General features: G+C 38.2%; 2 protein-coding genes across 2 annotated transcripts; one reads left to right on the forward strand and one right to left on the reverse strand.

Moving 5' to 3' along the window:
• The first annotated feature begins 8,501 nt into the window (after positions 1-8,501).
• LOC104437347 (nitrate regulatory gene2 protein) lies at positions 8,502-14,025 on the forward strand. The gene is given in 6 exon segments (XM_039310091.1): positions 8,502-8,687; positions 9,861-10,669; positions 10,672-11,264; positions 11,545-11,767; positions 12,232-12,455; positions 13,105-14,025. Coding segments are annotated over 5 exon segments (2,439 nt in total). The 5' UTR covers positions 8,502-8,687; positions 9,861-10,003; the 3' UTR covers positions 13,838-14,025.
• Positions 14,026-20,746: 6,721 nt separating this feature from the next.
• On the reverse strand, positions 20,747-22,712 carry LOC104439586 (exopolygalacturonase). Its single transcript, XM_010052633.2, has 4 exons — positions 22,548-22,712; positions 21,978-22,292; positions 21,083-21,598; positions 20,747-20,920 (listed from the first exon to the last, which is right to left on the reverse strand). Exons 1-4 carry the CDS (start codon positions 22,710-22,712, stop codon positions 20,747-20,749), a joined length of 1,170 nt encoding a protein of 389 aa, XP_010050935.2.
• Between the last annotated feature and the right edge of the window lie 3,791 nt (positions 22,713-26,503).

Here is a 26,503-nt window from a genome sequence, read left to right on the forward strand (position 1 = left end):
TAACATTTTTAAAAGAATATCAGCTTGAATGACTAATCAACTTTTAAATAAATAAATAAAAAGTTCGAAAATGACATTACAAAAATTATCATTGTATTTTATAAACAAAAATACACTTGCCAAACAGGTGAATCGAGTCAGGTTGAAAATAATCCAATTCAAATTGATTCATTTTTATGCAATACAAATTTAGTGACCCATCTCCAATTCATATCCTATCCATATTATTAAAATGCTTTTGTAAATTTCATAGATAGACTAAAGTTGAAGCATGACAAGAAGAGAAAGTTATAAAAATAGGTTCGATTTAAGTAAGTTGTAAATTCATCTAACATTGATATTAAACCTATTTATGCTACAGGTTTGGTATAAATTCATTTATGACTTATTTACGGAATATAATCAATCCATATATCAACCCAACTCAAATAAAGGTTAAGAAATGGGGTTATGACCCATTTTGACAAGTTTAGACAGAAATAATTCAATAATTCCAGCGAACAAATATATCTGCATAATCATATTCGTGAGAGGTTCACAAAAAATGAATTTTTAAATTTTGATTTTTATAATTCATGGTTTCATTGCTGATTTTTTTCTTTTTTTTGGTTGAAAGGTTCATTGTTGAGTTATTGGTAACTTTATTGGTGCGTATAATTCTCTCCGCCGGTTTCGCCTCAACCCTTGTGCTAGAGGCTGCCACCTCTTTTCAGCCATCTCTCTTTTTCCTTTTAATTTTTTTTTTTGACCCACTTGTTCATTTTTGGAATGAAATCAGAGCCGATTAGTCAATTAGGGAACATAACACGGTTCACATGACAAAATTTACTCCAATCGGTGCTCTAGACACTAGGGGTGGGTCTTGAATCTAGATCTAGACAAAAATAAAATATAAATATTTTTCCATAGTGGGGAGGAGGGGACCCAATAGATTAGTAACTTGTAATAATGACAGTGTAGATTCTCATAGGAATGATTAAATAATTATTTTATATAGTTTCTTGATCTGTTCATGATGTTCCAAGAAAGGTTAAAAATTGAAAAGAACTGAAAAGATAAAAAAAAAAAAAATTAATTGCATGGAGAATCCTAAGCGAATCACATGTTTGGCGGTCTTTTCATCTGAAAGACTTGTCCGTGGGAGGAAAATCATGGGATTCATAAGGTGAATGAGACAAAATGCTTTTGCCCTGCCCCCCAATTATTTTCCTCCAATTACTGTGCACCCAACTGCTCGCACCCTCAATGCCTGGGACTCTGCATTGGAATTGAGGCTCCATCGACAATCATGTCTTGTACTCAATGCTAAAAAAAGTGATTAAGACTTTGACATGTGATTAGCATATCATATTAGTCGGGCGCTTAAGGATTCTGACTCGTGAGATAGTGAAAAAGAAACGTGACGTGAAGTAATACTTACCAAGAGAGATATAAAAATGAACCAATTGATTCATTGGTTCCATATGTGAAAGTTGTGACCTATCAAGTTAGAGTTGATTGTCATTTTTTGGGATCTAAAACTTATCATGGTTGTTTTAAAACTAACATTGGAACCTACCCTATTTGTCTGGTATTCTAAGGTCTACTCATGAATCAATTTTTTTACTTAATTTTAAAAGAAAAAAATTAAGACAAATGGTAATGATAGCAAAATATTATAAGCAACGAAACAACTTAAAGTAAAACATTGATACAAAACAAACAAAAATATAAGAGTTTCTTATTTTTTTTATGACTTAGGGAAATCCGTAAGTCGACAACCGGCGAGCAAACTCTGGGGCCTACAAAGGAACCCACCACCCCCATGAAGCGGGTAAATTCACATGCGATGTACTGGGGATTCGAACTTTTCCCCTTTGTGAGGTGGAGAAAGCCCAAAGCCAGCAACGCCACTCAGTGTGGTGGTACAAAAATATAAGAGTTAATAATACCATGAAAAATCATAAACTGATACACTTGTAATAAATTTCTCATGAACTAATTTTTTATCATAAAAAACTCCAAACTAATATACCTGTGACAAATTATATCTGTTAATTTCTGTTAAATTTTACCGTTATATTGCTAAGTTAGATGATACATGGCATTGACGAGTGTACCACTTTAGGATTATCTTCCGTTGGTCTTAGATATACCGGTTTGTGGTTTTTTGTAATATCAATCCAATTTAACCAAAACTAATAAATGATAAATTTGTCGCAAATATACTAATTTAGGGTTTTTGTGGTCAAAAAATTACTTTGGTAGTAACTTTGGGATTTTTTTTTTTGTCAAAAAATTAGTTTTTTGTACACTTATCACATATGTACTAGTTTGAGATTTTTCGTGGTATTAAATCAAAATATAAAGTTATTGGGAGTTAAGCTTATTTAAGAATATTAAATCATCTTCTCTCAACTTCAAACAATATGTTCTAACTGGTTTTTAAGTGGGAGGGTAGGTTCAACACTCAGAATCTAAAATCTACCTACATAGTACCAATTCTAAAATTTTGGAATCAAGAATCGTACCTATTTTTATGTGCAGTCCGGTTCAGCTATTTAGTAGAATTGCCCCGGATGGCAGCCCTAGACAGAAAGAGAGGGATGCTCGAATTACGAAGACTGGCCTATGAAATCGACACGTTTTATAGCATGTCAAACTGCGAGCGGATGCTTGTATAGAGTGAGCTCGTTCGAAAATCGTACGAGACATGTTAATCAACCTATGGTTGAACATAAATCGGGCTATCTTCAAAAGGTTCGTGGGATCTACAAAGGGAAAGTGCTCTGGGGAACGGGGAAGCATCGGTGGGGAAACCGAACAAAAGGATGACACAAAGGACAAAGTACACGCCTGTCACCAACAAGATCATTATTGATCGAGCGGCAGAAGATATATCTGTAAAATCGAAAGTTGCCAATTCGATTTTCCGATCCATCCTTTATCTTATGAAACATTTTGTACACAACAAAAACTCATTTTTACATGAATTGTTGACCTGCTTAACTGGTTTATATGCTAATTGACATTTTAAAGTTAATGAGTTACATGCCATTTTATTATACGATATAAATAGATATGTTTTAAACACAGTTAATACTCATGACTAAAGATTTATTTATCCTTAAAAATTTATAAAATCACCATCCATGTTAAAAAGAGCAGAAGGCGAATTAAAAAATGTTTAGGGATACAAAAATCATGTAATTTGAAAAATCTAACCCAAAAATGCTCTTTAGATGTAATTTAAAGCTAAATTACTAATATCGTCTAGAAATGAATTAAACATGACACAAGTTATCGTATGTAAATGTGTCAATCATGCACACAAGTACATGTATATTTATAAATGAATTAACAAATCATGTTATGGCAATACCGTGCTAACACGTTTAATATTTATGTCGTTAGCTACGATAAACATGTTACAAAGATTTCTTACCTTTCACCAAAAAAAAAAAAAAATGTTACAAAGATCACTTCATTAGCTATATTGTATGAAGGCAGTTGGTTACATACTAAATGTGTCATATTTGAGCTAGTCATAATCGAGTTATGCCCTGTTTCAACACAATATGATTAATTACATGACAAGACACAAATTGCCAGCCTCATCTTGGTAAGAGAGAGATTGCTTTTATATGTAGCGTGTTTCAGAAAACCCTTCTACATATTTAGTCATGTCTCTACTTTTCCTAAAATGAATTTAATTGTTCATGTTCTAAGCACCGCTAATACTAGAAATTACCTTAGGAGACTATATCAGAATAAAAAATTCAAACCGTATATAGAATAAACGCCCTTGCTAAAATGGATCAAAAAGTGTATATCAATATGTGTCGTCTAAATTCAGCTTGTTATTATTATTATTATTATTATTTTACACCGCAAGGGACTCTCGAGGATTTTGTTGGTTTTGGTTATATGCTTGTTAGAAAAAGGATTTTGGAAAATGATAGAAATGATCTTTATACTTTGGTCCAACATGCAATATTGTTCATGTACTTTTAATTTTTTCGATCTAGCTTTTAAACTATTGATAAATGTTTAATCATGACAAATGAGATGTTATTTGATGACATGAATTATTATATGTTACATTGGATTTTTAAAAATGATTAGTCAATATATCTATCTTTTTATCCATCTGCTTTAAACTAGGAAAATTAAAATTAGGGCATTAACATGTCCATGAAGTGAATGTTAGGGGCAATATAATGGTGAGTCACGGCTTCTTTTTATGCCATGAATATTTTCTTGTCCAAATATATGCAATGTTCGTGAGATTAGGGGAAGAAAATTTGAAGAGAAGGCGATCCTAATTTCTTTTTCACAAATTATATATTTTCTTCAAAAAATTTCACTAAAAAACTTTCATTCTCTCAGTTTTCTTCCACTTTCCAAAACATAGCATATTATCTCACCTAAGGCATATACTTTCGTAAGCCGTGATTTAGGGAAAATCGATTGCTCCAAATGAAAAAATAAAAAATAAAAAGTGAAAAAACCACCAAAAACTTCAAACTTTATTTAAAATGACAAATTTACCTCAAACTTTTTTTTGTAACATGAAAAACCCAAATTTGCAAGCGTGACACATTTACCTTACCAGGGCATTTTCATCTTCTTCTTTTTTCCTTTTTCTTTTTTTTTTCTTCTTCTCTTTTCCCTTTGACGGCCACGTCGGAGGGAAGCTGTCATCCGGCAAGGGCAGCCCTCGACTGGGTCGGGCGAGGGAGGCCCTCCCTGATGCCGACGAGGGCCACCCTAGGTGTTTTTTTTTTTTTTTGTGACCCAAGAACCCTATATAGCCAGCAGCTGGTGAGTAAACTTGGGGGACAAGTAAACGGGAGGACTCACAACCCCCAGTGTCTCATTTAAGACCTCAAGTGACCGTGAGGGGATTCGAACTCTTTCTCTTCATGAGGGGGAGAAAGCCCAAATCATCATAGCCATCAAAGAAGTGGTAATAACGATGAGGTGTTGATTTTACCAAATTGGACAAATTTACAAATTTTCTAAGATTCGGCTTAAAAAGTCTTGAAAGCGATTGTGAAGGGCTGCATTTTATGCGGGAGGGGTACGACAAAATACAAGAGCATGACATTTTCAAGACGGTGCATCTCGTTGGAAACCGCCTTTGGCAAAACCTTCGATGCAAAGGCACCCGTCATGTGAAAATGTGGAGATCACAGGGGCATTTGCGGAAAGTGGAGAACCAAAGCATTTATCCAGTGCAAGGTGAGGGCGGTGGTGGTAGGGTCAAGCTTCAAATCTTTTGCTTTTGGGCGGACTCTCTCTTTTCTGCTTTTTGCAAAATTCCTTTTAGATTTCGGCCGCTTTACTTAACCCTCACACCTTCTTATCAAAAAACCTCGAAGTGAGGTTTTTTCTTTTTTGTTTTCCTTGAACTATAAGGATCTATTAATGGCAAGGTAATATGTATATCTTATACTCAACACTTGCTTTTTTTTTTTTTATAAATATAATCTCAAGAATATCCTGAAAGTAATGCCAAATATAGATATCAAGAGTTTTAATTTGAAGAAATTATATCGAATTTTTAAATAGGTGGGATTTACACCTATCTAGCTTTCGCTCGTTTGTAAGATATTCCCTTTTTGCCTCCCGTAGGAGTCTGATCGTGTCTCAGTCTTGATGTGGCTATCATCTTCTCAAACCAGCTATCGATAAAGTAAAGACGTGAAAAAGATATTTGCTACTTTGTCTTCGTGGTCTTATGATACAAATGGGTTCACAAAGGCTAAACCCTAATATTAGTTGACAGGTTCATCAACCGTCTTGATAAATTAATTTCTTAGATTATTTAATTGCCAAGCTTGGCAGATTTTGCCCAAACAGAGATCTTGTTACTATATATATTATTTGGATCTTATTGAGGCGGCTTAATCTAACACGCGTAAGATCTCACCTAAACCTCAACAGAAAGGGATGGAACGGCTATTTCTGGGGCCGAAATTGCCCCGGGCACAGCGTTTAAAATTGAAGAGACGAGATTGCCCTTGATATGTAGTGGGCCCCACACTGACCATTTTCTTCTTCCGAGTTCCAAGGAACACGGGAGCGTCCCTATTGCTCCCCCCGGAGGATCGATTTCAGGTTATAATGGAAGAAAGTCAAAGTTTCAAGAACCTGTAAAAAACCCTTTTGGGCTTCTCACTAATAAAACAAAGCTCAGATACAATCAAAGCAAAGAAAAAAAGAATGAACGATTGGACCAGAAGTTTCGATCTTTCGTGGATCTCGATTTCAAGATATCTCGACATTTACATTTTAGATATATTTTTGATCTCTCTTATTTTTCAATTTGAGCTGACATTGGCTGGATGACAAGTGTCAACATTAAAAAATTCTCCATTAAAATTTATTGGAAGTGGCTATTCTGGAAAATCGTCAAAAGGATTTCAAAGTAAATTTATTAAAGTTGTAAAAATTAGGACTAAATTAGTCATTGTAAAATAAATTTTGGATTAGTCCAGTGCCCTAAAAAGATGGGCTGTGGAAAAAATGCACCCAAAGAGAATAAATAAATAAATAAATAAACATATTATATGTATTTTGTATATTACTCATAGAGGTGCAAAGAGAATTTCAAACTCCAAGTTCTTGCAAAGAGTTTCCGTGAAATACATTCAAGCTGTTTTGAATTTTTATTGTCCGCAATAAAATAATAATTAAAAAAATCAACAAGATAATTGAAAGGTGATTTCCAAATCCTCTTCCGGTTTTCAAAATAGAATCTTTCCAATTTTGCGAAATCTAATTTCATTATTTTTACTTAGAAAATATCAAATATTCTGACTCTATCTCTTTCTTCACTTGTTTAAATTATTTTTCGCTATTTTCCTGGGATAAATTTATTCCTTTTATACGTAAAAAAAATCTAATCGGCCAATCTCTTGAAGAGAAAAAGACTTGGTATTTGCAAAGCCTGCGTGATATACTGCTTCATATATTAAAGTCATTCGCATTCCATGCACTGTCACTAAGCAAAAGTAGTGTGAATCATACATTTGTCATGGCAGTAGCATCTCCTTTGCATGATTGCTCGGTATGCTTCACGAAAAATGAATAATTTGTAAATTACTTTCTTAGAGATGATTGCTCTTATCACTTACAAAAATGAACGATATAAAAATATTTTCATCATTTACAAAAATATGTAGATTTATATCTATTTTCACAATGAAATTTTTTTCATTGGCTAATTATTTCAATCAATACAAGTAGTCATTTTCTAAAAAATGTTTTTTGGATCATTCGTTTTTCGAGCAAAGCAAACAGAGTCATAATCTTTTGGGTGTCAATATCCCGGATACACACACAAGGCGTGTGCACATTTGATAGTGATTAGTTGAGGAAATAACAGAGGAAATAAATTTTATTTGGAAAATACTAAATAAGAATATTTTATCACCAAATATATAAATAATTACGCATGGAAGGTTGCTGTGAGATATAAAAGATAAAGATATCTCGAGACTGGGAATATTCTCAGGAAAGTTATCATAGGATAGAACTATTTGAATCTCAATATTAAGATGTAGGAGAAATTCAGAGGATTTATTAATTTACACATTTTCCTATGGATACAATGGAAGCAATTACGGATAGTTGAGGAAGAACAGAAATATTTAAATCCTTAGAAAATGCACTTCTCTCATGCTTGCGCTCCTCGGATTTTTTAAGCATTTGACGTCGGTATTTACTATTCATATTATCCCCGAAAGATTCTGTACAAATCAAAGTCAACCTTTTATGGGCACCTATCGAGAATAAGAATACAGGCAAAGAAACTTGTGTCGGCATGGGACCGAAAATGCGGCCTCTCGAACCTCCGTTTCTATCCCACCGATCAGCCTAAACCCTAATCCTTGCTTATTTAGTCGAAACTATGTACTAAATCCAATCACGAAAGGAATTCGTAGCGCAACAAAATGTTGCTTTTAGCAGCTGTCTTGCTAGAAACTCGACTTAGCTTGATACTCGATAAGGATTAAAATGGTTCAACCGCAAAAGGAAAAGAATAATGACACAAATATTCATCGATATTGATTCAATGTATAATGCAATCCCTTGTTCAATATGAGATTTTAATTTTAGCTCAATGCATGATATCGTTTTTGAACTTTTAATTTATTTAATAAGATTCCTAGACTTTTGGCACATTCAACATTTTTCTATAATGTGAGAACTAAATTAAACATATATCATAATTTTATGAACTATATTAAATAAATTGAAAGTTCTGGAATCGCATTATATATCGAATCGAAGGCCGTGAATCATCTGTCATTTTCCACTCAAAAGGGCAAGCACAGTTTAGGCGAGGGCAATTGTGTAATTGCGCATAGCACGGGGCTCCCAGTGGCGCTAACGTAATAAAGGCGAACATGGGAGGCATTAAAATCGCGACACCATATTCCGTTTCTGACTCATGTTATTCCTGGTAGCTTTGCTTTTTCTCCATCGCCTCTACTTCTCCCCACCACCCCCTCCCCACCTTTTCCTTTTCTTCGCTGCGCTGCCCCTTCCCTTTTGACCGTTGCCCCTCCCCCTTCTCTCTCTACCAACGTCTCTCTCTCTCTCTCTCTATCTGCACTGTGATTCCCTCACCTTCTCGCAGCCTCGCCATCTTCCCTCCTCCCAACTCCTCGCTCCTTCGCTCGCTCGCTACAGTCCAGGTACGTCGCCATTCTCGCTACCCCGGAAAATGCCGTCTTTTTATTCTTTTGCACTTTCATCCCCCCCCCCTCTCTCTCTCTCTCTCTCTTCTTTGTTATACACAGTGACATGGCTCGCGAGCAGATGGGTCCTCTTCCTTTTCCTCCCTCGTTCTTGTCTCTGGGTCCGCTTTGTTTTAGCTCGGGCTCTCGTGACCGGTGTCGTCGTTGTTGCTGCTGTCGGTGTTGCTATCGGAGAGCCTTCTCTGGCGGGGGAGAAATTATGGGTTCTCAGGAATTCTTCGTATCTCCCTGCGGAAAATGCCTGAGCTTTTGTAGATATTCAGTGCTGTGTCGATTTTTCTTATTCGCTTTTGGTACGCGCCTGTAGATTTTTATGCAGCTGAGTGATCTTTCGGACTCCGTTCGTGTTTTAATTCTTCGATTTTGGCCCAGAAAAATGCTTTCTTTTTCTGCCCCCCCTCTCTCTCTTCTCTCTCTCTCTGCTGTTTAATCTACTTTATCTCCATTCCTTTTCCCCAGTCCTCTTCTCACTCCCACGTAGCAGCTTTAGATTGGTACCTGAGGAATACCTTTTATCTTCTTTTGGGTGTCTTCTCTCTCTCTTCTCTTTTGTTTAATTCCGTTCCTCCGCTTGCTCTCTCTCACTTCTTCTTTTTTTTTTAAGTCGAAATATGTCCGGCAAAGCGATTGCCCGTTCTTTTCTGCGTTTGACTGGTATTTCTTCATAATGCCATCTGCCCATCAATTTCTTTTTGCCTTCCATTCTGCCACCGGTTCCCTTCTTCTCGATTGGTTCTCTTCTTAGGTTGTTTGGAGGCGCCGGGATCTAACATTCGCTTTGTTAAGGTATAACTCCGCTTCGAAGGGGCCATGAGGTTTTGGAGTGTCTCATTGTTTTCGTCGTCTTTAGCCATTGAAGTTTGTTCCGCTTGTTTGAACTTTGCTCTTTTCAGCTGGCCAGTGCTTAGCAGAATCTTCGTTTCTTGCTTCTTAACGTAAGCCGCATGTTTTTGTTCCTAGTCCCTGTCCATGACTTAAAATTCAAGGAAAGCACCCGTTAAATTCTTTTTTCTTTATATTTTACGCATAAAGCTGCATATGTAGATTGTGCCTGCTATGGTAACTTGATTGTTTTCACTCTCTAAATGTGTGTTTTTAATTGCTCCTTAGATATTTCGCGATCAATCTCGAACAGCTTACGGAGATCCTTATGTATCTGGTGATAAGCATAAGAGAACACCCTTGTGAATTCCGTTTCGATTTGCATTTTAAAAGTTCATAGTGTGAAGAGAGTTGGAAATCTGAGGTGCAAGATGGGGTGTTCCTCATCAAAGCTTGACGATGAAGAGGCGGTCAAGCTATGTAAGGATCGGAAGCGATTCATTAAGGAGGCGGTGGCGGAGAGAACTCGATTTGCTACTGGACATAAAGCTTACATTCAGTCCTTGAGACAAGTTTCCAAAGCTCTTTGGGAGTACATTGAAGAGGATGAACCGCGAGAGTTCTTCCTGGGTTCGCTTTCAACCCCAACATTTACGCCGATAAAGAAAAGCAGCAACATTGAAGAGGATGAACCGCGACAGTTCTTCCTGGGTTCGCTTTCAACCCCGACATTTACGCCGATAAAGAAAAGCAGCAACATTGAAGAGGATGAACCGCCACAGTTCTTCCTGGGTTCGCTTTCAACCCCAACATTTACGCCGATAAAGAAAAGCAGCAACGGTTTCATTTCAATCTCTCCGAGATCATTCTCTCCGGCGCAAATTGAACCAAAACCAAAGTCGTCGTTGAAAGTGAATTATTTAAGGTCCGGCGGGACTCCAGCGGTTTCCGTCATGGAGAGACCACGGTCACCGGAAACAGTCCATGTTCAGAATTATTCTCCAATTCATCAAATGGGCATTGATGGATTCTTTCCAGCGCATCCCTCCCCACAGAATCCTTCGTACATTCTTACTCCCCCAACAATAGACCCAATTTCCCTCCTCCGTCCCCTCAAACTTCACAGTGGGACTATTTTTGGAACCCCTTTTCATCCCTGGACTACTATGGATACCCCACTCGGAGTAGTATTGATCATATGGCTATGGATGATGAGACCAGAGGATTGAGGCAGGTCCGAGAGGAAGAGGGGATTCCAGACTTGGAAGAAGAAACTGAGCACGAAGAATGTGATCACCACTCGTATGTTGATGAAGATAGAGGCAACAGAGATGCTAATTTCCCCACTGAGGAAGTTTTAGTGGAAGATGTTGATGACGAGGAAGAGGATGAGGATGAGGAAACAGACAACAGCTGTGAATCTGAGGATGAAGTCAAAGGGCTACAGTCCCATGGTACTCAGAGCATGGAAGTAGTACAGCCGCCGCAAAATGTTGGAAAAGTGGAAGTGACTAATCGAGAAGCAGCAGCTGCTAAAGAAGTGCCAGGTTTCACAGTTTATGTAAACCGAAAGCCAACGAGCATGGCAGAAGTCATCAAAGAACTGGAAACTCAATTCACAAATATTTGCAACTCAGCAAATGAAGTCTCATCTCTGTTAGAGGTTGGCAGAGCTCACTACTCAAGCTCAAAGAACATACCGGTTAGATTATCTTATGCCTTTTCTCCTTGGTTTCAGCTTTTGATTGCAATTTTGCCTATATGAAATTTTCAGTAAGATATTTGACAAATAGCAGTTGGTGTAATTTCAAGAGAAAGTCAGGGCAATTGAGGTGTGAGTAAATCGGACTGTTTTGGCCCACAGTTGTCATCAAATCTGTTTGTATTTTATGTCACAAATCATATTGTTAGTACAGAACTGTTTGATGAAGGTGAACTTTTTGATAATGTAATAATCACAAGTATTGATATCTGTTGTTGCAGCAATGAAGATGCTGAATCCAGTGGCTCTGTTTCGGTCTGGTTCATCACGCTCATCCTCATCAAGATTTCTAATGAGCTCTTCAAGTTCTAAAAACGACAGTTCTGAGAGTAACAGTGACTTTTCGGATGAGTCATCTGTTTTTTCCAGTGGTCATCAGTCGACAATGGATCGATTATATGCCTGGGAGAAGAAACTCTATGAAGAAGTCAGGGTATGAAGCTAGACTTCTACAATAGACTTCAACTAGAGGCTTTTTTAGCACACTGTTGAGAATTGACTCCAATTTTTTTTCCATAATATTTGTGAAAATGGAGATAACAACACAGTTGGCAAACTGCTTTCAATCTTTAAGTACGAGTCAGTTTTCTTGTTGATACCTGAAGGAGGTGGCACTGGCTTGCTACCTGTAGTACTTTTGAGTTTGCTTGAAACCGAAAAATGGATTTCTAAATAGGCTAGTGGTTTTCTTTTCACCTCAACATTTTGTTGATCACTCTTACTGCCGCCTTCCTGATTTTTCATCCTTCTTTCAATAGTGAGATTTTAGTAATGTAAAGGTCGCCTCTATCCCTGCTTCTACCAGTAACATAATGAATCAATATCTTAACATTGCTGTATATATATCCAAGATGATGGAGGAGACTGATATTATATTACTTTTCACAATGGCAATAGGCTGGGGAGAAAGTTCGGATTGCGTATGAGAAGAAATGCTCACAGCTGAAGAATCAAGATGTGAAAGGAGAGGATCCATCTTCTGTGGATAGAACGAGGGCAGCCATCAGAGATCTACATACTCAGATAAAGGTATCTATACACTCGGTAGAGGCCATTTCCAAAAGGATTGAAACTTTAAGGGACGAAGAATTGCATCCTCAGCTTGTAGATTTGGTGCAAGGGTATGTAAATCTAACCACATCAAGCTCTTTTGTTTATTGTTCCAAGCCATTTTGTACAGATGATGCAGAGATGGCATGACAGATGGTTCAAACCTGCTTTATTATATGTACTATTTTTAACGTGTATAATTGCCGGTGATTGTGGAAACGTAGCTTTATTTACACTATCACAAGCATAGCAAACCACACGGTAAAAGTTTCATCCGTTGATTCATGGGCCATTTCTTGCATTACTTTTTGTAATAGTTCTTTGCCCTGTTGTGCATCTTAAGAACACCCCTGCCATTCCACCCCAGCACGAGTCTTGTGCCCAGTTATTCATTCTTTGGCCTCGTGACTGGATTACAAAGTCGTCATAAAGATGAGATTCAGTCCCAAAGCCCTGGTTCCATTATCAGAAGGATCTTAATTCTTGCAAAACAGCAAAGAAAGACGAATCTTTGATGACTGCATACTGAAGTGGTGTCACATTTGATTTATTGAGTTCCTTTCTGCAGAGTTTTCCATAATCTCTTATTTATCTTGGGTAAACCAACTGTATCCAGTGCTACTACACCTGAGATGAGTTGAAGCCGATCTTTTGTAAAATGTGAATGAAAAAAATACCGTATAACCTAGTTTAATATATATCATCAATTTCTGTTTGCAGGTTATCCAGGATGTGGAATGTAATGGCAGAGTGCCACCAATTACAGAGGCGGACCTTGGACGAGGCAAAAATCTTGCTGGCCGGCACACCTTCTAAACTCGAAGCCAAGAGAAGATCTTACATGTCTATTACGGATCCAAACAGGTTGGCCCGCTTGGCGTCCAATCTTGAGAATGAATTAAGGAACTGGCGAGCCTGCTTCGAATCGTGGATCGCTTCTCAGCGATCCTACATGCGTGCACTCACAGGATGGCTCCTCCGATGTGAGGGGTCCGACCCCGACACCTCGAAACTGGCATCCCCTCCCAGACGGTCAAGCGGGACCCTGCCCATCTATGGTCTTTGCACCCAGTGGTCGAGATTCCTCGATTCCATCTCAGAGATCCCAGTGCTCGACGGTCTAGACTTCTTCGCAGCTGGGATGGGGTCGATCTATGAGCAACAGCTCAAAGATGATTCCAGGAATGCCCTGGGTGGATCGAAGAGGTTCGGAGGGGTATCAAACGAGGAAAACGGCAGGGGCATGGACATGGTGGAGTTTAGCCAGGTGGAAGAGGTGATGACGCCCGAGAAAATGGCTGATCTCGCCGTAAGGGTTCTGTGTGCTGGAATGTCGGTCGCAATAAGCTCACTGACAGAATTCTCGGTGGCATCCACTGATGGTTATGCCAAATTGGTCAAGCAATGGGAGCATGCCAATAGGCTGCATACCTCAGCAGGGTCTACTGTGTAGCCTCTTTTGTGTTTTGTTTTTGGATAGATCTGCATTTGTAGGGTAGTTCAACTAAGGTTGTCAATGTAATTACAGTATATATACCATGTTCTATACAATGCTAGCAACTAGTGTAGACCTTTTTATGCCAAGAAAGAAGAGCAAAAGCATGAGAGTTTCAATCTAATTGAGCAGAGCCTATTGTTATAGTCTTGACTTGCTTCACTTGATTTTGCAAATCTATCGGGGATTCAGTTATCACCTATCAGGGCACTGAAAAGGGCCCTTCTTTCTTGGTCAAACAACATGGTTCTGACATAAGGGCACTGACAGGCCCGTCTTTCTTGATCACACAACACCGTTCTGACATATTCCATTTCACCTCTGACTTATGTCTGAGAAATGCCTAGAACTTGAGAAAGAAAGTAAATCAACGGTCTGAGAGTAAAGACAAGAAGATAAAGTGCCATATATTTTGTTCCTGCTGCAGATGGGCACGGTTTTGCACTCGGAAATCCTGAGGAAATCACATGAATGGGGGAAGAAACGCCATGTTTGTTCGGTTTTCTTATACTGGAAGGCCAAAAGAAAGGATAACTTTGTTGTATTCGATGTGGTATTACTCATCCTTATTACACTCCAATCCGATAATCACGAGTGGCCTATTATGATTGCCATTAGATTTGCTCTGAGTCCACCCAAACTTAAAATGAAAGAATTCCATGCATATGCAGTTTTCCTGAAATTCAGAAGTGCAGAACACTGCTGCAGAAGTAACCCAACAATTTAGACGGCTTTTGGTAAACAAGTAACAGAATGCAAGGTTGATTTTTTCAGTTTTAGATAAGAGTACCAAGCAAAGAAAAAGCTGGTTTAAGTTTTTTTTTCCCTTCTTTTTACAACCTTTCAGATTAATCCGAAGAGTCAAAAAAGATACAGACTTACTGTGCTGTGACAGACACCTCAGCTATGAAAGGACATGCGAATGGGGTGAATCACAGTGATGATATGGATGCTCAGCTAGAAAGCTACAGGAAATGATGCAGATGCTCGTTGTTCACTTAGCAAGTCTTGGATCAGGTAGTCTTGATTCAAGTCCATCGTAAGCTTCGGTGCAGTCACATTGCACAACTAGAGATTTGAAGACCTTGGACGTGTTGGTTGTATAATCACGTCGACAACTCGATCCAAGACACAAAGACTCTCGAGAGATTCTTCTTTTCAAAGGAAGCGGCAGTGCCTAGATGTCAAGAAAGCAAGGACCTTTGCAACACTGCAAAAAAATCGACTCTGCCAAATCCCACCGACTCCGCTTGCGAGTTCAATTTGAGTACTCCTAGCACAAAATGATCTGCTTATAATATGCTAGACATAGCCAACAAGGAAACAGAATTCTGTCTAGCTTATGTACCAGGATCTTTCACAGGCCAAAACATCTTGTTACATTAACAATGCTGTCATAAGAAGAAAAGACTCCTTGTTTCAATTGAAACAAACTCGACATGCTCAATCGAGCATATTTTACATTTCTAGCAGAAGTCAAATGTGGTATCAAAGAACACATTTTCTCTTCTAATTACCACTTAACCTAGCTCATAGAAGGATTTAAGCTGCATTTGGTCATTCGGATATCTGACTAGGATATGACTAGATAAAATATGATATGAATTTGCTATATCTTATCCATTGTTTTGTGATTGCGGTAATAAAATCGGATGTATTTACATCAAATAATGTATATTAGGCATATGAATATAAATGAGCCAAAAATTTTACAAACGAAAATGAAAAAAAATCTCCCGCAATACTTTTGCCTACTTTATTTTTGTTTTTCTCTCTTTTTAAATTAATTTCTTATTTTATTTCTTTATTCCCCTTCCTTTATTCTCTAATAAAATTTTATTAAATAGTAAATTGTACTAAGATACCGAAAATACAAAAATACAAAAATATGTAATAAATTCATAAATTGAATTTATTTTATAAAATAGAATTAAATTCGAATATATAAATGAAAATAAGATTAAATTAAAATAAATGCATTTTTTATTTTTATTATTTTGAATTTCTTATATTTTAATTCAAATATTATTAAGAAAATTTCAAAAAAGAACCCGAATTGCCCTTATTTTTTAAAATAAAGATCTGAAATAAGTTTTATTTCAAATAAGAACCTAAAGTGGCATTAGTTATTTCAATAAGAGCCTGACATTGCCGGTCACTAGTTGACTAAATTTTTTGACCAATCAAGGGCATTTTCTTCATTTTCCATTTTCCCCCTTTTTTTTCTATATATATGGTTCTTCTTCCTCTTCCTTGGTGGGCAGCCAACCACTAGTGATGCCCATAGAGGGTTGGCAAGGGTTGCTCCCCCCTTGTGCGGGCGAGGGCCATCCACGCCGGGCATAGGTGAGCAACCCTTGCCCTAGGGCCATTCGTGAGGTAAGTCCTTGCCAGATTTGGCGAGGGTGGCCTCACTCGAGGTCAGTGAGGGCTGGATGACCTCGTTGGCTGCTAGTAAGGGCCTGCAAGCCCTTGCTGGCCACGGGGGTTCATCGCTCGTCGAGGGTGGTTAAGCCCTTGCTTGGGGAAAGTGAGGTTGACCCTTGCTAGATTTGGCAAGGGTGACCTCGCTATGGTGGACCCCTTACTAGCGGCTGGCGGGGTCGTCGAGCCCCCTCCCTCACTAGATTTGGTAGGGGTTGGCCTCGCCTAGGGTTGGCGAGAGTTGATCTCGTAGATGGCCCTAGGGTGAGGGTCACCTCGGCAAAGAAAAGGATGAAGAATTGAAAAAAAAATGATAAAAATATCTTTGATTGTCAGAAATAATTATTTCAGGTCCTTATATGAAACAAATATAACATTTTAGGTCCTTGTTTGAAACGATATTCATTTCAGACTCTTATTTAAGAAAACAATGGTATTTCAAATTCTTATTTGAAATAAAGAGTCTACTTTGAATCCTTATTCAAGAAAATGATGACATTTCGGATCCCTTTTGAAATTTTCTCAATATTATTTATATTAAAATATAATTTTAATTTTGTTTATTTAAGAATATTGCCGTTCGAACAAAATAATTTTCTTATTATAAATATTAAAAATCTTATTTATCTTTATCCTACTTCTTCATGAGATAATTTTATCTAGTGTATATGTGGCACCTCTCGATGGCCCCCGATCCGATTTGAGGTCGCCACAGTTCGCTTACCATTCACTTTTCCTAATAACATGTCACTCTAATATCATTTCAATTGCAGCGGGTCCATACAACCTGGGGTTTACATCTTTTAGATCGGTCCCTTGCGCAATTTATATACGGAAGCACATCCAACAACTCCTTTCCCTATATTCAGAAAACGATGCACATCTACTAAACATCTTATATAAGTTAAAGCTGAACACGTTTATTTACATAGAGCAGATGGACATCTTTAGTCAGTACATCAAAATGCCGTAGTCTTCTATACTCGGCTACACTTCAAAGGATGACCGACATCTTCTCCAACAGTCGAATACTCAAAGTCCATTGATCAGTGTCGGCATCCAAAAGTTTCCTCCCTTTGCTATTCTCCTCCTTAGAATCATAACCAACCACTTGATTCATCTACTGGTAGCAGTGGCAGCAGATGTATCTTTTCTAGTCTGAAATCTTATTTTCCAAAAGGGGTGAGTACAACCACTCAGCAGGTAAATGAATCTAATAACCACTCAATGCATCATACAAGTCATACATGCATCTCAGGCATTACTTACCTTGAAGCTAGGTGTATACTATCATGCATCATCACCACAATCATAACACATACATGTGTATCATCATGTCATACTCATATCATCATCATCATGACATTATTATATCACACACATGTCATCATCATCATGACTTCATCATACCATACACATATATGCATGTCATCATGCCACATCATATATCATCATCATACATCATCATCATCATGCATATCATCGTGCCATGGGTGATCATCACCATATCACATCATACATCATCATCATCATCATGCATATCATCATGCCATGGGTGATCATCACCATATCACATCATACATCATCATCATCATCATGCATATCATCATGCCATGGGTGATCTTCATCATATCATATCATGCATGGTTCAATTTCCACTTTTAACTTTCAATTTGATCACCACATCACCCTTCATCGGATCATCAATTTAATCTCATATTTTACACTCGCATCCCATGCGAGAAAAACCTCCGGCAATCAGCCATTTCAGGCCATCGGGCATCCGGCCCCCCACATTCCGGGTATCTTGCATCCCAACTGGCATCACGAGGCATTCCCCTCGGGCAAAGACCTCCGATAGGGCTTCCGGCATTTACACTCCCTAGCCGGGCATCCCGCACCCCAATCCTGGCATCGCGAGGCATTCCCATCAGGCAAAGACCTCCGACAGGGCTTTCGGAATTATGTACCGACATACCACTGTGCCTCCCGGGAATTACGCCCCGTATTCCACGGGCATCCCGACACTCCCGAGGAATCTTCGGAATTACGCCACTAGGCCACCGGGCATCATCATCCACCACAACAACCTCCTCATTTAACATTATTCATGTTTACCAATTTCGGTCTTAATTTAGCATGGCATATGATGTATTGGCAAATCAACAATCATGTTCAAGCATTTGAATTCCCACATGCATCTCAATTCATTGTCATGCATACATCAAGACCTCATCATTCATACTACATGGTACAATTATTTATGGAATAAAATTTAATGGAATTATGCCAAATAAAATAATCCATTTTTCATGCCCTTTTTCATTTATTTAAATTTCAGCTTGTGCCATTTTCAAAAATATTAATTTAATATCTATATAATTCTCAAAAATCATAAAAATTAAGGCAAGTAAAAATCAAGACAATAGGATAATGATTTCATGCAAAATACATGGCCAAATAGAATTTCACAAAATTTCATAATTCACACAAAACAGCATATAATTTTCTAATGAAATCAGAATGTACAGTTTCCGAAGAAATTCGATTAAAATATCCATATGACCTCCAAAAATTTCTAAATTTTACCGAGTTATAGAAAAGAAATTCAAGTACATTTTTCATGAAGACTTCCAAGTCAGATTCTTTTTAGATAAATTTCTACAGTCTCACGAAGCTTCTGGATCCAACACCGAATCGTCCAGTGCATGCTTCTCCTAAATACTGAGTTTTCACCTATCTATTCTTCTTATTTTCCTCTGAAATTTTGATATGTTTTACATCAAGATGTTTTCTACAAGTTTCATGAAGAGATCCAAGTCAAATATCCAGTTTATAGTTGTCATTTAGGTCCATGAAGTCTCGGGTGTCGTGTAATACATCTCCAGAATTACCGTCTTCAAGATCTAGTCTATTTACTAGGTTATACTTGTTAATTTCACTTCAAATTTGAGTATGTTTTAGTTTAAGATGTCCCCTACAACTTTCATGAAGAAATTGAAGAGAGATTCTTAGCACAAATCAACATGCAACCACAAATTCATCAAGAGGTCAGTGAAATCGTTCCAGATCTGAGGTCTCCGTATAATGAGAGTTTATCCCATTAAATCTCCATAATTTTCCACCAAATTTTAGTATATTGTATTTTAAGATGTTATATATAACTTTCATGAAGAGATAAAAGCCAAAATCGAACTCTAAACATGCATGCAAGCTCTCAAAACATTCTGACTCGAGCGGATTCATGCGAAAACATTCCAGATCTGACATCTCCGTAAGATGAGAGTTTGACCCCTCAAATATCCATCATTTTCCACCAAATTTTAGTATGTTGTATTTTAAGATGTTATCTACAACTTTCATGAAGAAATCAAAGCCAAAATAGAACTCTAAACATGCATGCAAGCTCACACAACATTCTGACTAGAACTGTTCAAGCGAAAACAGCAACACCACTCAAGAACAAGCCATCCAAGCTTCGGTTTCTCCCTTCCAATCACTCAAATTCGACACTATACATACATGTAACACACACACATGCAAGAGCAGCAAAGGACCCCAACTTGCCTCTAGACCACACGAACGGCGGCACACCGGCGACGGACGAACGGCATGCGGGCGGCGACGGCTCCTTCTCCTCGGCCTCCCTCTCTCGCATCTCACTCTCTCTCGGCAACTCTCTCCCTCTCTCACTCTCTCAAAACCAGCCACTCTCTCTCTCTCTCTCTTTCTTTTTGGTGGCTTATATATTGCATGCCTTCTTCTCTTGCATGGGGGACACTTGTCCCTAAGAAGGAGACAAGTGTCTCCCTTGTTGAAGACACTTGGAGGAAGCCATGCGGCTCCTCCTTCCCCCTCCATGCGCGACAATGGGCCGGGCTTATGGCTCACTTTAGGCCCATCTCACTTGGGCCCTAGGTCCAAACTTAAATGGCCCAAGTTTATTTTATTTTATTTTTATAATATATCTTAATCATCATTTAAATAAATATCTAATTGCATAAATAATAAGGCCATTAAACTTATAGTCACAAATCCATAAATTCCAATTTATGATGCACATGGCCAATGATAGAATTTTCTATCCTATCACATAATTATCTCTTAAAAGCTTGGCCATATATCTTATTGTAAATTATGGATTAAATGGCCATAAAATAACTTGAGGGTACTTCCATCACCTATTCATAGACTTTAATGTAATTAGAGGTCGTTAAGAATTTTGGGATGCCACAGTATATCTCTTTTATATCCGACTTTATCTTGTCTTGAACATGCACCAAATACAATATTCAGCATTTTATTTTGACTGCCAAATGTAGGCTTATAATTGAAAGCCAAACAATCGTATCTACCCAGCAACGTTCTTGACCAAATACTAGACATTTCTCGCTTGTCGCGGTCAGGGAAATATGAAAAAAGCTAGCTTCTCATTTGTCCGTACTAAATGCAAGACGGGGGGTTCTGCACGCCGCGAGATTCGCCGTTCACGTAAGTGCAGTTCGACTCCGCGTGCCCTCCTGGGTATGTGAGGTCGATGCTTTCCAGATTGATGTTCGCGCAAGGCACCTTCGGACTGCATACGATTTTGACCGCCAGCTGCGAAGCCGAAGTGCCCTGGATCTTCGAGAACCAAACGTCCTTGATCTGAACATTCGACCCCGACTACATAGAGAGAGAGAGAGAGAGAGAGAGAGAGTTCATAGGGTATCGCATGAGAATTGCAATCAAGAATCAACAAGATTCAAGATTAATTGCCATAGTAAGATGTAAATGTACCTCCTTCGAACAACCACCGACTGGACAGTACTCCTGGTTAATGATAATGGGATTTGACACATTATTCATGGTGATGTCTTGAAACGAGATATTGTAGGCACTGCTCTCGAGCGGAGAAGGCCACGTCTTGATCCTCACGCCGTTCTGAGTGCCGACCATGGTACAACCGCTCACGGACAGCTCGCTCACGTCCGCCTCGCCTGGGTACTTCCCAAGGCTCCCCACGCTGAACCCATGGCCCGGCCCGCACTGGACGCCCACGACCTTGACGCCCTTGGACCCCGGCCCGACCGAGACGCAGTCGTCCCCGGTCGAGATCACCGAGTCGGCAATGGTGATGCGGGACGAGTGGCCTATGTGGATCCCGTCCGTGTTGGAGCTTTCATCGGGGGCGACTATCTGGACGTGCCGGAACTCGAGAGCATCGCACGAGAAGACCACGAAGTGGAAGAACATGCTGTTGACCGAAGTTATGTTGCTGATCAATGCGTTCTTGACGTAATTGAATCTCAAGGACTGGGAAAAGAATAGAGACTCGTTGGAGGCTCGCCAGAGATGCATCATCATTTGAATCATGAACGAGTAATTTTTCCCAAGTTTTATCATGCAATTAGATAAATACTATAGACACATATTTCCCATATTTCAATTTTTTAATTGAAATGTCCAACTTTATTAGAAAAGGAAAGTCAACATCAATTTTGAGAAAATCAAGTGAGACTAATTAAGCCTCCATTTATTTCGCGATAAAAGATGATAAAAATGATTAATTAGTCAATAAAAAAAGTTAATTGAAATTCTTTTAATCTTTTAATTAATAAAAAGATAGAAAAGTTTACTGACTTTCCGATCTAGTACCCTTTGGTTACAACACACTGCGGGAGAACGAACTTACTACTGGGAGAAGCTTGCAATTGGAATTCTTGGAGCAATTGTTGTAAGACCAAGCCTCCTGCCCCTGGCCGTCGAATGTGCCGCCGCCGTCGATCAGCAACCCATCGACGGACTGGAAGGTGATCCAATGGTCTAGGGAGAACGTTGACTTGTCGACGGGCCCTTTGACCACCCCTTCGACCGTGACGGTGATGGGGCCGGCGCACGGCCCCTTGAGCACCACCGGCCAGACCATGTACGTCCCTAGCGGGACGAGCAATCTCCTCTCACTTCCTCCCTCGTAGTGACAGGTTTGGGTCCACACATCGAGAAATGCCTAGAAAAATGGAAAAATTGATAGTCACTTCGAAAAAAATAAAAAATAAAAGAATTAAAGTCAATACTTTACGATGTGATAATTAGTCATTTTTGCCAATTGTAAAGTTCATGTCTTTTCATTTTTAATAAGCTTTGGACTCGCGGGTTCGTTAGCATTTTCAGGTGAACATGCCATGTCGAGTCTTGCACACCTCCCTCCGATTCCATGATGCGATCCATGAACTGGGCGAGGTGGTTTTCGCTGTTCTCTTACCTTGCTATCGTTAGTCTGCCCGTCGGCAATGGCCCCGAAGCTCTTCACGTCGAAGACCTTCGGTTGTGCATGGATGGAGGGGACTCCATTTGCGAGCACCAACACCGACACCGAACACAAGAGCAAACAGATCTTGCAAAAGCACGAGCTTGAATCCATTTCCATGTGTTGCACTTCTTTGGGCTTGCAATTTTAAGCATGGGATAGAGCTAATTTTTTTAAGCTACTTATAGGGTTCGTGCCCATAGTGAAAATGTAGTAACGTAGGATTAGATTAAAATTTCCTTAATTGTGCTCTCTTTATTTGAATTTTTCTTGCCCTTATTCTTTGGCGCCAACGAGTTAAAATGTACATTTAGTTTTATTTGGTATAGTAATTTTTGGAATGTCTAAGAGCAAAATAATTTAGGGAATGCAAAGAATTTTACCTAATTGACTACGATGGACTTTACTTTTGGGTGGCAAATTAGATCAACTAGTCAAGGAAAGTTGTCCAATGAAAATTACCTTAATAAGCGTATGCAATTCTACTAAAATTTTCTTTTTGGCTCGCCCTTAAAAGGGAATTTCTCCCAAGAATATTACGGAAAAAAGATTCTCGGCTTTTTTAGGAATTATAAACATTAGTCAGATAATAAAGCCCCGTCGACTGAGTTGGAGGACGGCTGATAATGATATCGCATGAGATTTGTAGACTCGTATTAATTTTGCATGATATTAAATATAACATGAGATTGTCAATAGTCGAGCATTTGATTTAGAAGGATTGTTTTTCTCTTTCCGGACATAATCGGAACGAGTATTTAAGAGTTTGGTTTATGATGTTATCCTCGAAATGAAATTGTCAAAATGAGATCCTATTAGACTCAAGTCTATCCTATGATGCCTTATTAGTTGAATACTTACAGATTTTAAAAAATTTGAGAAACGGGATATCCATCAAATGGGTGGGTTGAGTCGAAAATGATACGACTCATATTTGACATATTTAACTCGTTTTGAATCATGTAGTGTAAATTTAGTATCCTATACTTGACCCGATCCGTATTACTAAAACTCATTAACATTACCACCATCTTGGTGGCCACGATGGTTTGGGCTCTCTCCCCTCACGAAGGGGAGGAGTTCGAATCCCCTCACGGTTGCTTAGGATCTTAAGTAGGACGTCGAGGGTAGTAAGTCCTCCTGCTTATGTGTCCCCCCAGGTTTACTTGCCGCCGACTACCGACTATATAGGGTTCTTGGGTAACAAAAAAAAAAAAAAAAACTCTTTAATATTCTAGGAAAACCCACACCCAATTTAAGCTATATGCTAATTGGATAAAAACTTCAAATTAAATTAAAAAAGAAAATTAAACAATTAAAAAATAGTAAATAAAATTAAAAAATGAAAAAAAAACCTATAAATTGAAATACTTATAAAGAATTTGACCAATTAAATATATATTTATAAAACCTACTTAAATTTGCCTCGAAACTTAATTGATTCAATTTAGTGAGGCAACCCTAGGGTTTACTTGCCCAAGGAATGAGAATTGATATATCCTGTGATCACCCATTCGATCAAATGCAGAATCATAAGCCCGTTTGAAATACTAATCTTACGTCTATCTTCACTCCCCCAGATGCCCAGCAAAAAGCTCAGAAATTTATCGTATAGAACGTTGGCAGGACAAGATGAAGCATATCCAATTCCTGCAAGGACATTCGCTATGACTCCTTCGCACAAACTCATCAATGCACCACCATGTTCCAACAGCCGGCAAGTAGACTCTAAGCATAGAACTTTCGAGGCATCAGATGCAGCAGGGGCAACAGGGAATGCAGCGAGAACAAGAACACCCTTCGCGAACACTAAACGACCCCAGTCGGAATCAAACCTAGCTGAAACGACAATTCTGCACACAGCCTCCACGGCAGAATCAGTAAGCACGGGATTGGGCCTAAAGGACTTCCTCACCCAAAAATAGAGGAGCGCGAGATACATGGGATGTGACTCCTGAGGAAGAGAGACGTTCGGAGAAGAGAGGGTCGAGATCAAAAGCTTGGCTTGAGGTCCGCGACATGGAGCAGGAGGCGAGAAGGATTTACGTCGAGGACAGAGAGACGATAAAGATCGAGACAAGGTAAAAAACGAAGACAGAGATGGAAATGGCTTACTTAGATTAGACCTAAGTGAGGAGAAGATACACTGACGGAGGCGAGTGGCGGAGGCAGCGCAAAGGCGAGCGGTCGATTACTTGCGTCACGGAAGCTTTAGGTCAAGGATGAGGAACATGGGTCGTTGTCTCCCCTACACTTCTGTTAAGTGGGCCGCTTTATATTTTAAATGAATTGAAAAATAGGTAATAAGTTTTAACCCATTTTTGACTCATTTCAATTGGATTAACTTTTTAGACCCAATTTTAGTTGAGTCTTTAAAAATCTCTAACCCATATGCAATCCATATAAATAAAATATGAGTTCAAAAATGGGTCCATCATCCATTTTGATGCCCCGTTATGGGGTGAACAAATCCGAAATAAACTGAAGGTAGGATCTAGCTCTGATATCATATTAGAATATTTAACTCAAAAGTGGAGATCACATGCGAGAGAGAGAGAGTATAAAATTAATTCTCCAACCTTTAGAAGCCGGAACAAATAAAAGGTTTATTTTTCCGGAGATCAACAGTTTGAAAATTGATTTTGTAATTTCCTATTCTGACCATTATTTCAATCTAAACAGGGATTCCAACAAGAGGAGTAACATGTAATGTACTCAATATGTAATTGAAAAAAAAACTAAATACATTAAAATTGATATAGCAAACTCATTATGTTGAATGTTTAAATTGACCCATTAGCATAAATAATCATTTAGTGTTCGTCACATCATTTTGAATACTCATTTAGACTTAGTACTAGTCACAGTTTTGTCGCTTGATATATTAGTTGTGTAAATCAAGCATTATACATCCAAACAACATACATGAAACTTTAAGTTTTATTTGTTTCGCGAAAAATGAATGATTTATAAAATATATTTCCAAAAATAATCACTTGCATTGTTTACAAAAACGAATTAATAAAAAATATTTTTATTTTTCACAAAAATATTTAAACATATATTATTATCGATAATAAAAATATTTGAAATAGAATAGTTACTTCAAGCAATCATTTTTAGAGAAAATGTTTTTCAAACAATCTATATTTCATCCTACTTTAGCTGCCTTGTCACTCGTACGCAAGTATAATTCGCTAACCTTCTTTACCCTTTTTTTTATTATTATTTTGGGCTCGGATTTTTCTTTCTATTATTTATCCATGTACCCTTTTCCTCATGTTTTAATCCATCGGCAATTCCAAAAGGGAAAAGGAAGATGCGGCGATTAGAGATTGGATTTTTCTCCAAAAAGTTTATTCACGCGTGCGAATGTCAAGCCGACGCTTCCCTTCCGCGGAAAGTCACTGAAGATACGCCGGTCGAATCGGTATTCCGTATGCATTTCTTTCACTTGTCTTTACTTTTGTACTCGAATTGCTGATGTGACATAGTTGCGTGGTAGCCAAGCAATGTTAATGGGAAAAGAAGAACACAAATATCACTAATATCACATCTTTCATATATTATAACTTTTTCTTACTTAATTAAATATCACATAAATCGATCATTTGAGTTCATATAATCATATTCCCATCCAACATGGATTTTTTTGTTAAGGTTTTCATTTTTTTTTTTGAATTACTTTTTCTTTCACTTTTTAGGGCCGGTGAGAGTTATCCAGAGAAAAAAATAAAATAAAAATAAAAAAAATAAAAAAAATAAAAAATTGTCCATATTCATATTGATGAAGTTATATATGACAACCTATGTTTATGTTAGATTTTCCAGTAAGGTAAATAATCGATGGTGCTCAAATAATTGATTTTTCACATTTATCTTATTCAAGTGAGTGAAAAAATTATGATCCT

Source organism: Eucalyptus grandis, chromosome 3, assembly GCF_016545825.1.
Source record: "Eucalyptus grandis isolate ANBG69807.140 chromosome 3, ASM1654582v1, whole genome shotgun sequence".
NCBI lineage: Eukaryota > Viridiplantae > Streptophyta > Magnoliopsida > Myrtales > Myrtaceae > Eucalyptus > Eucalyptus grandis.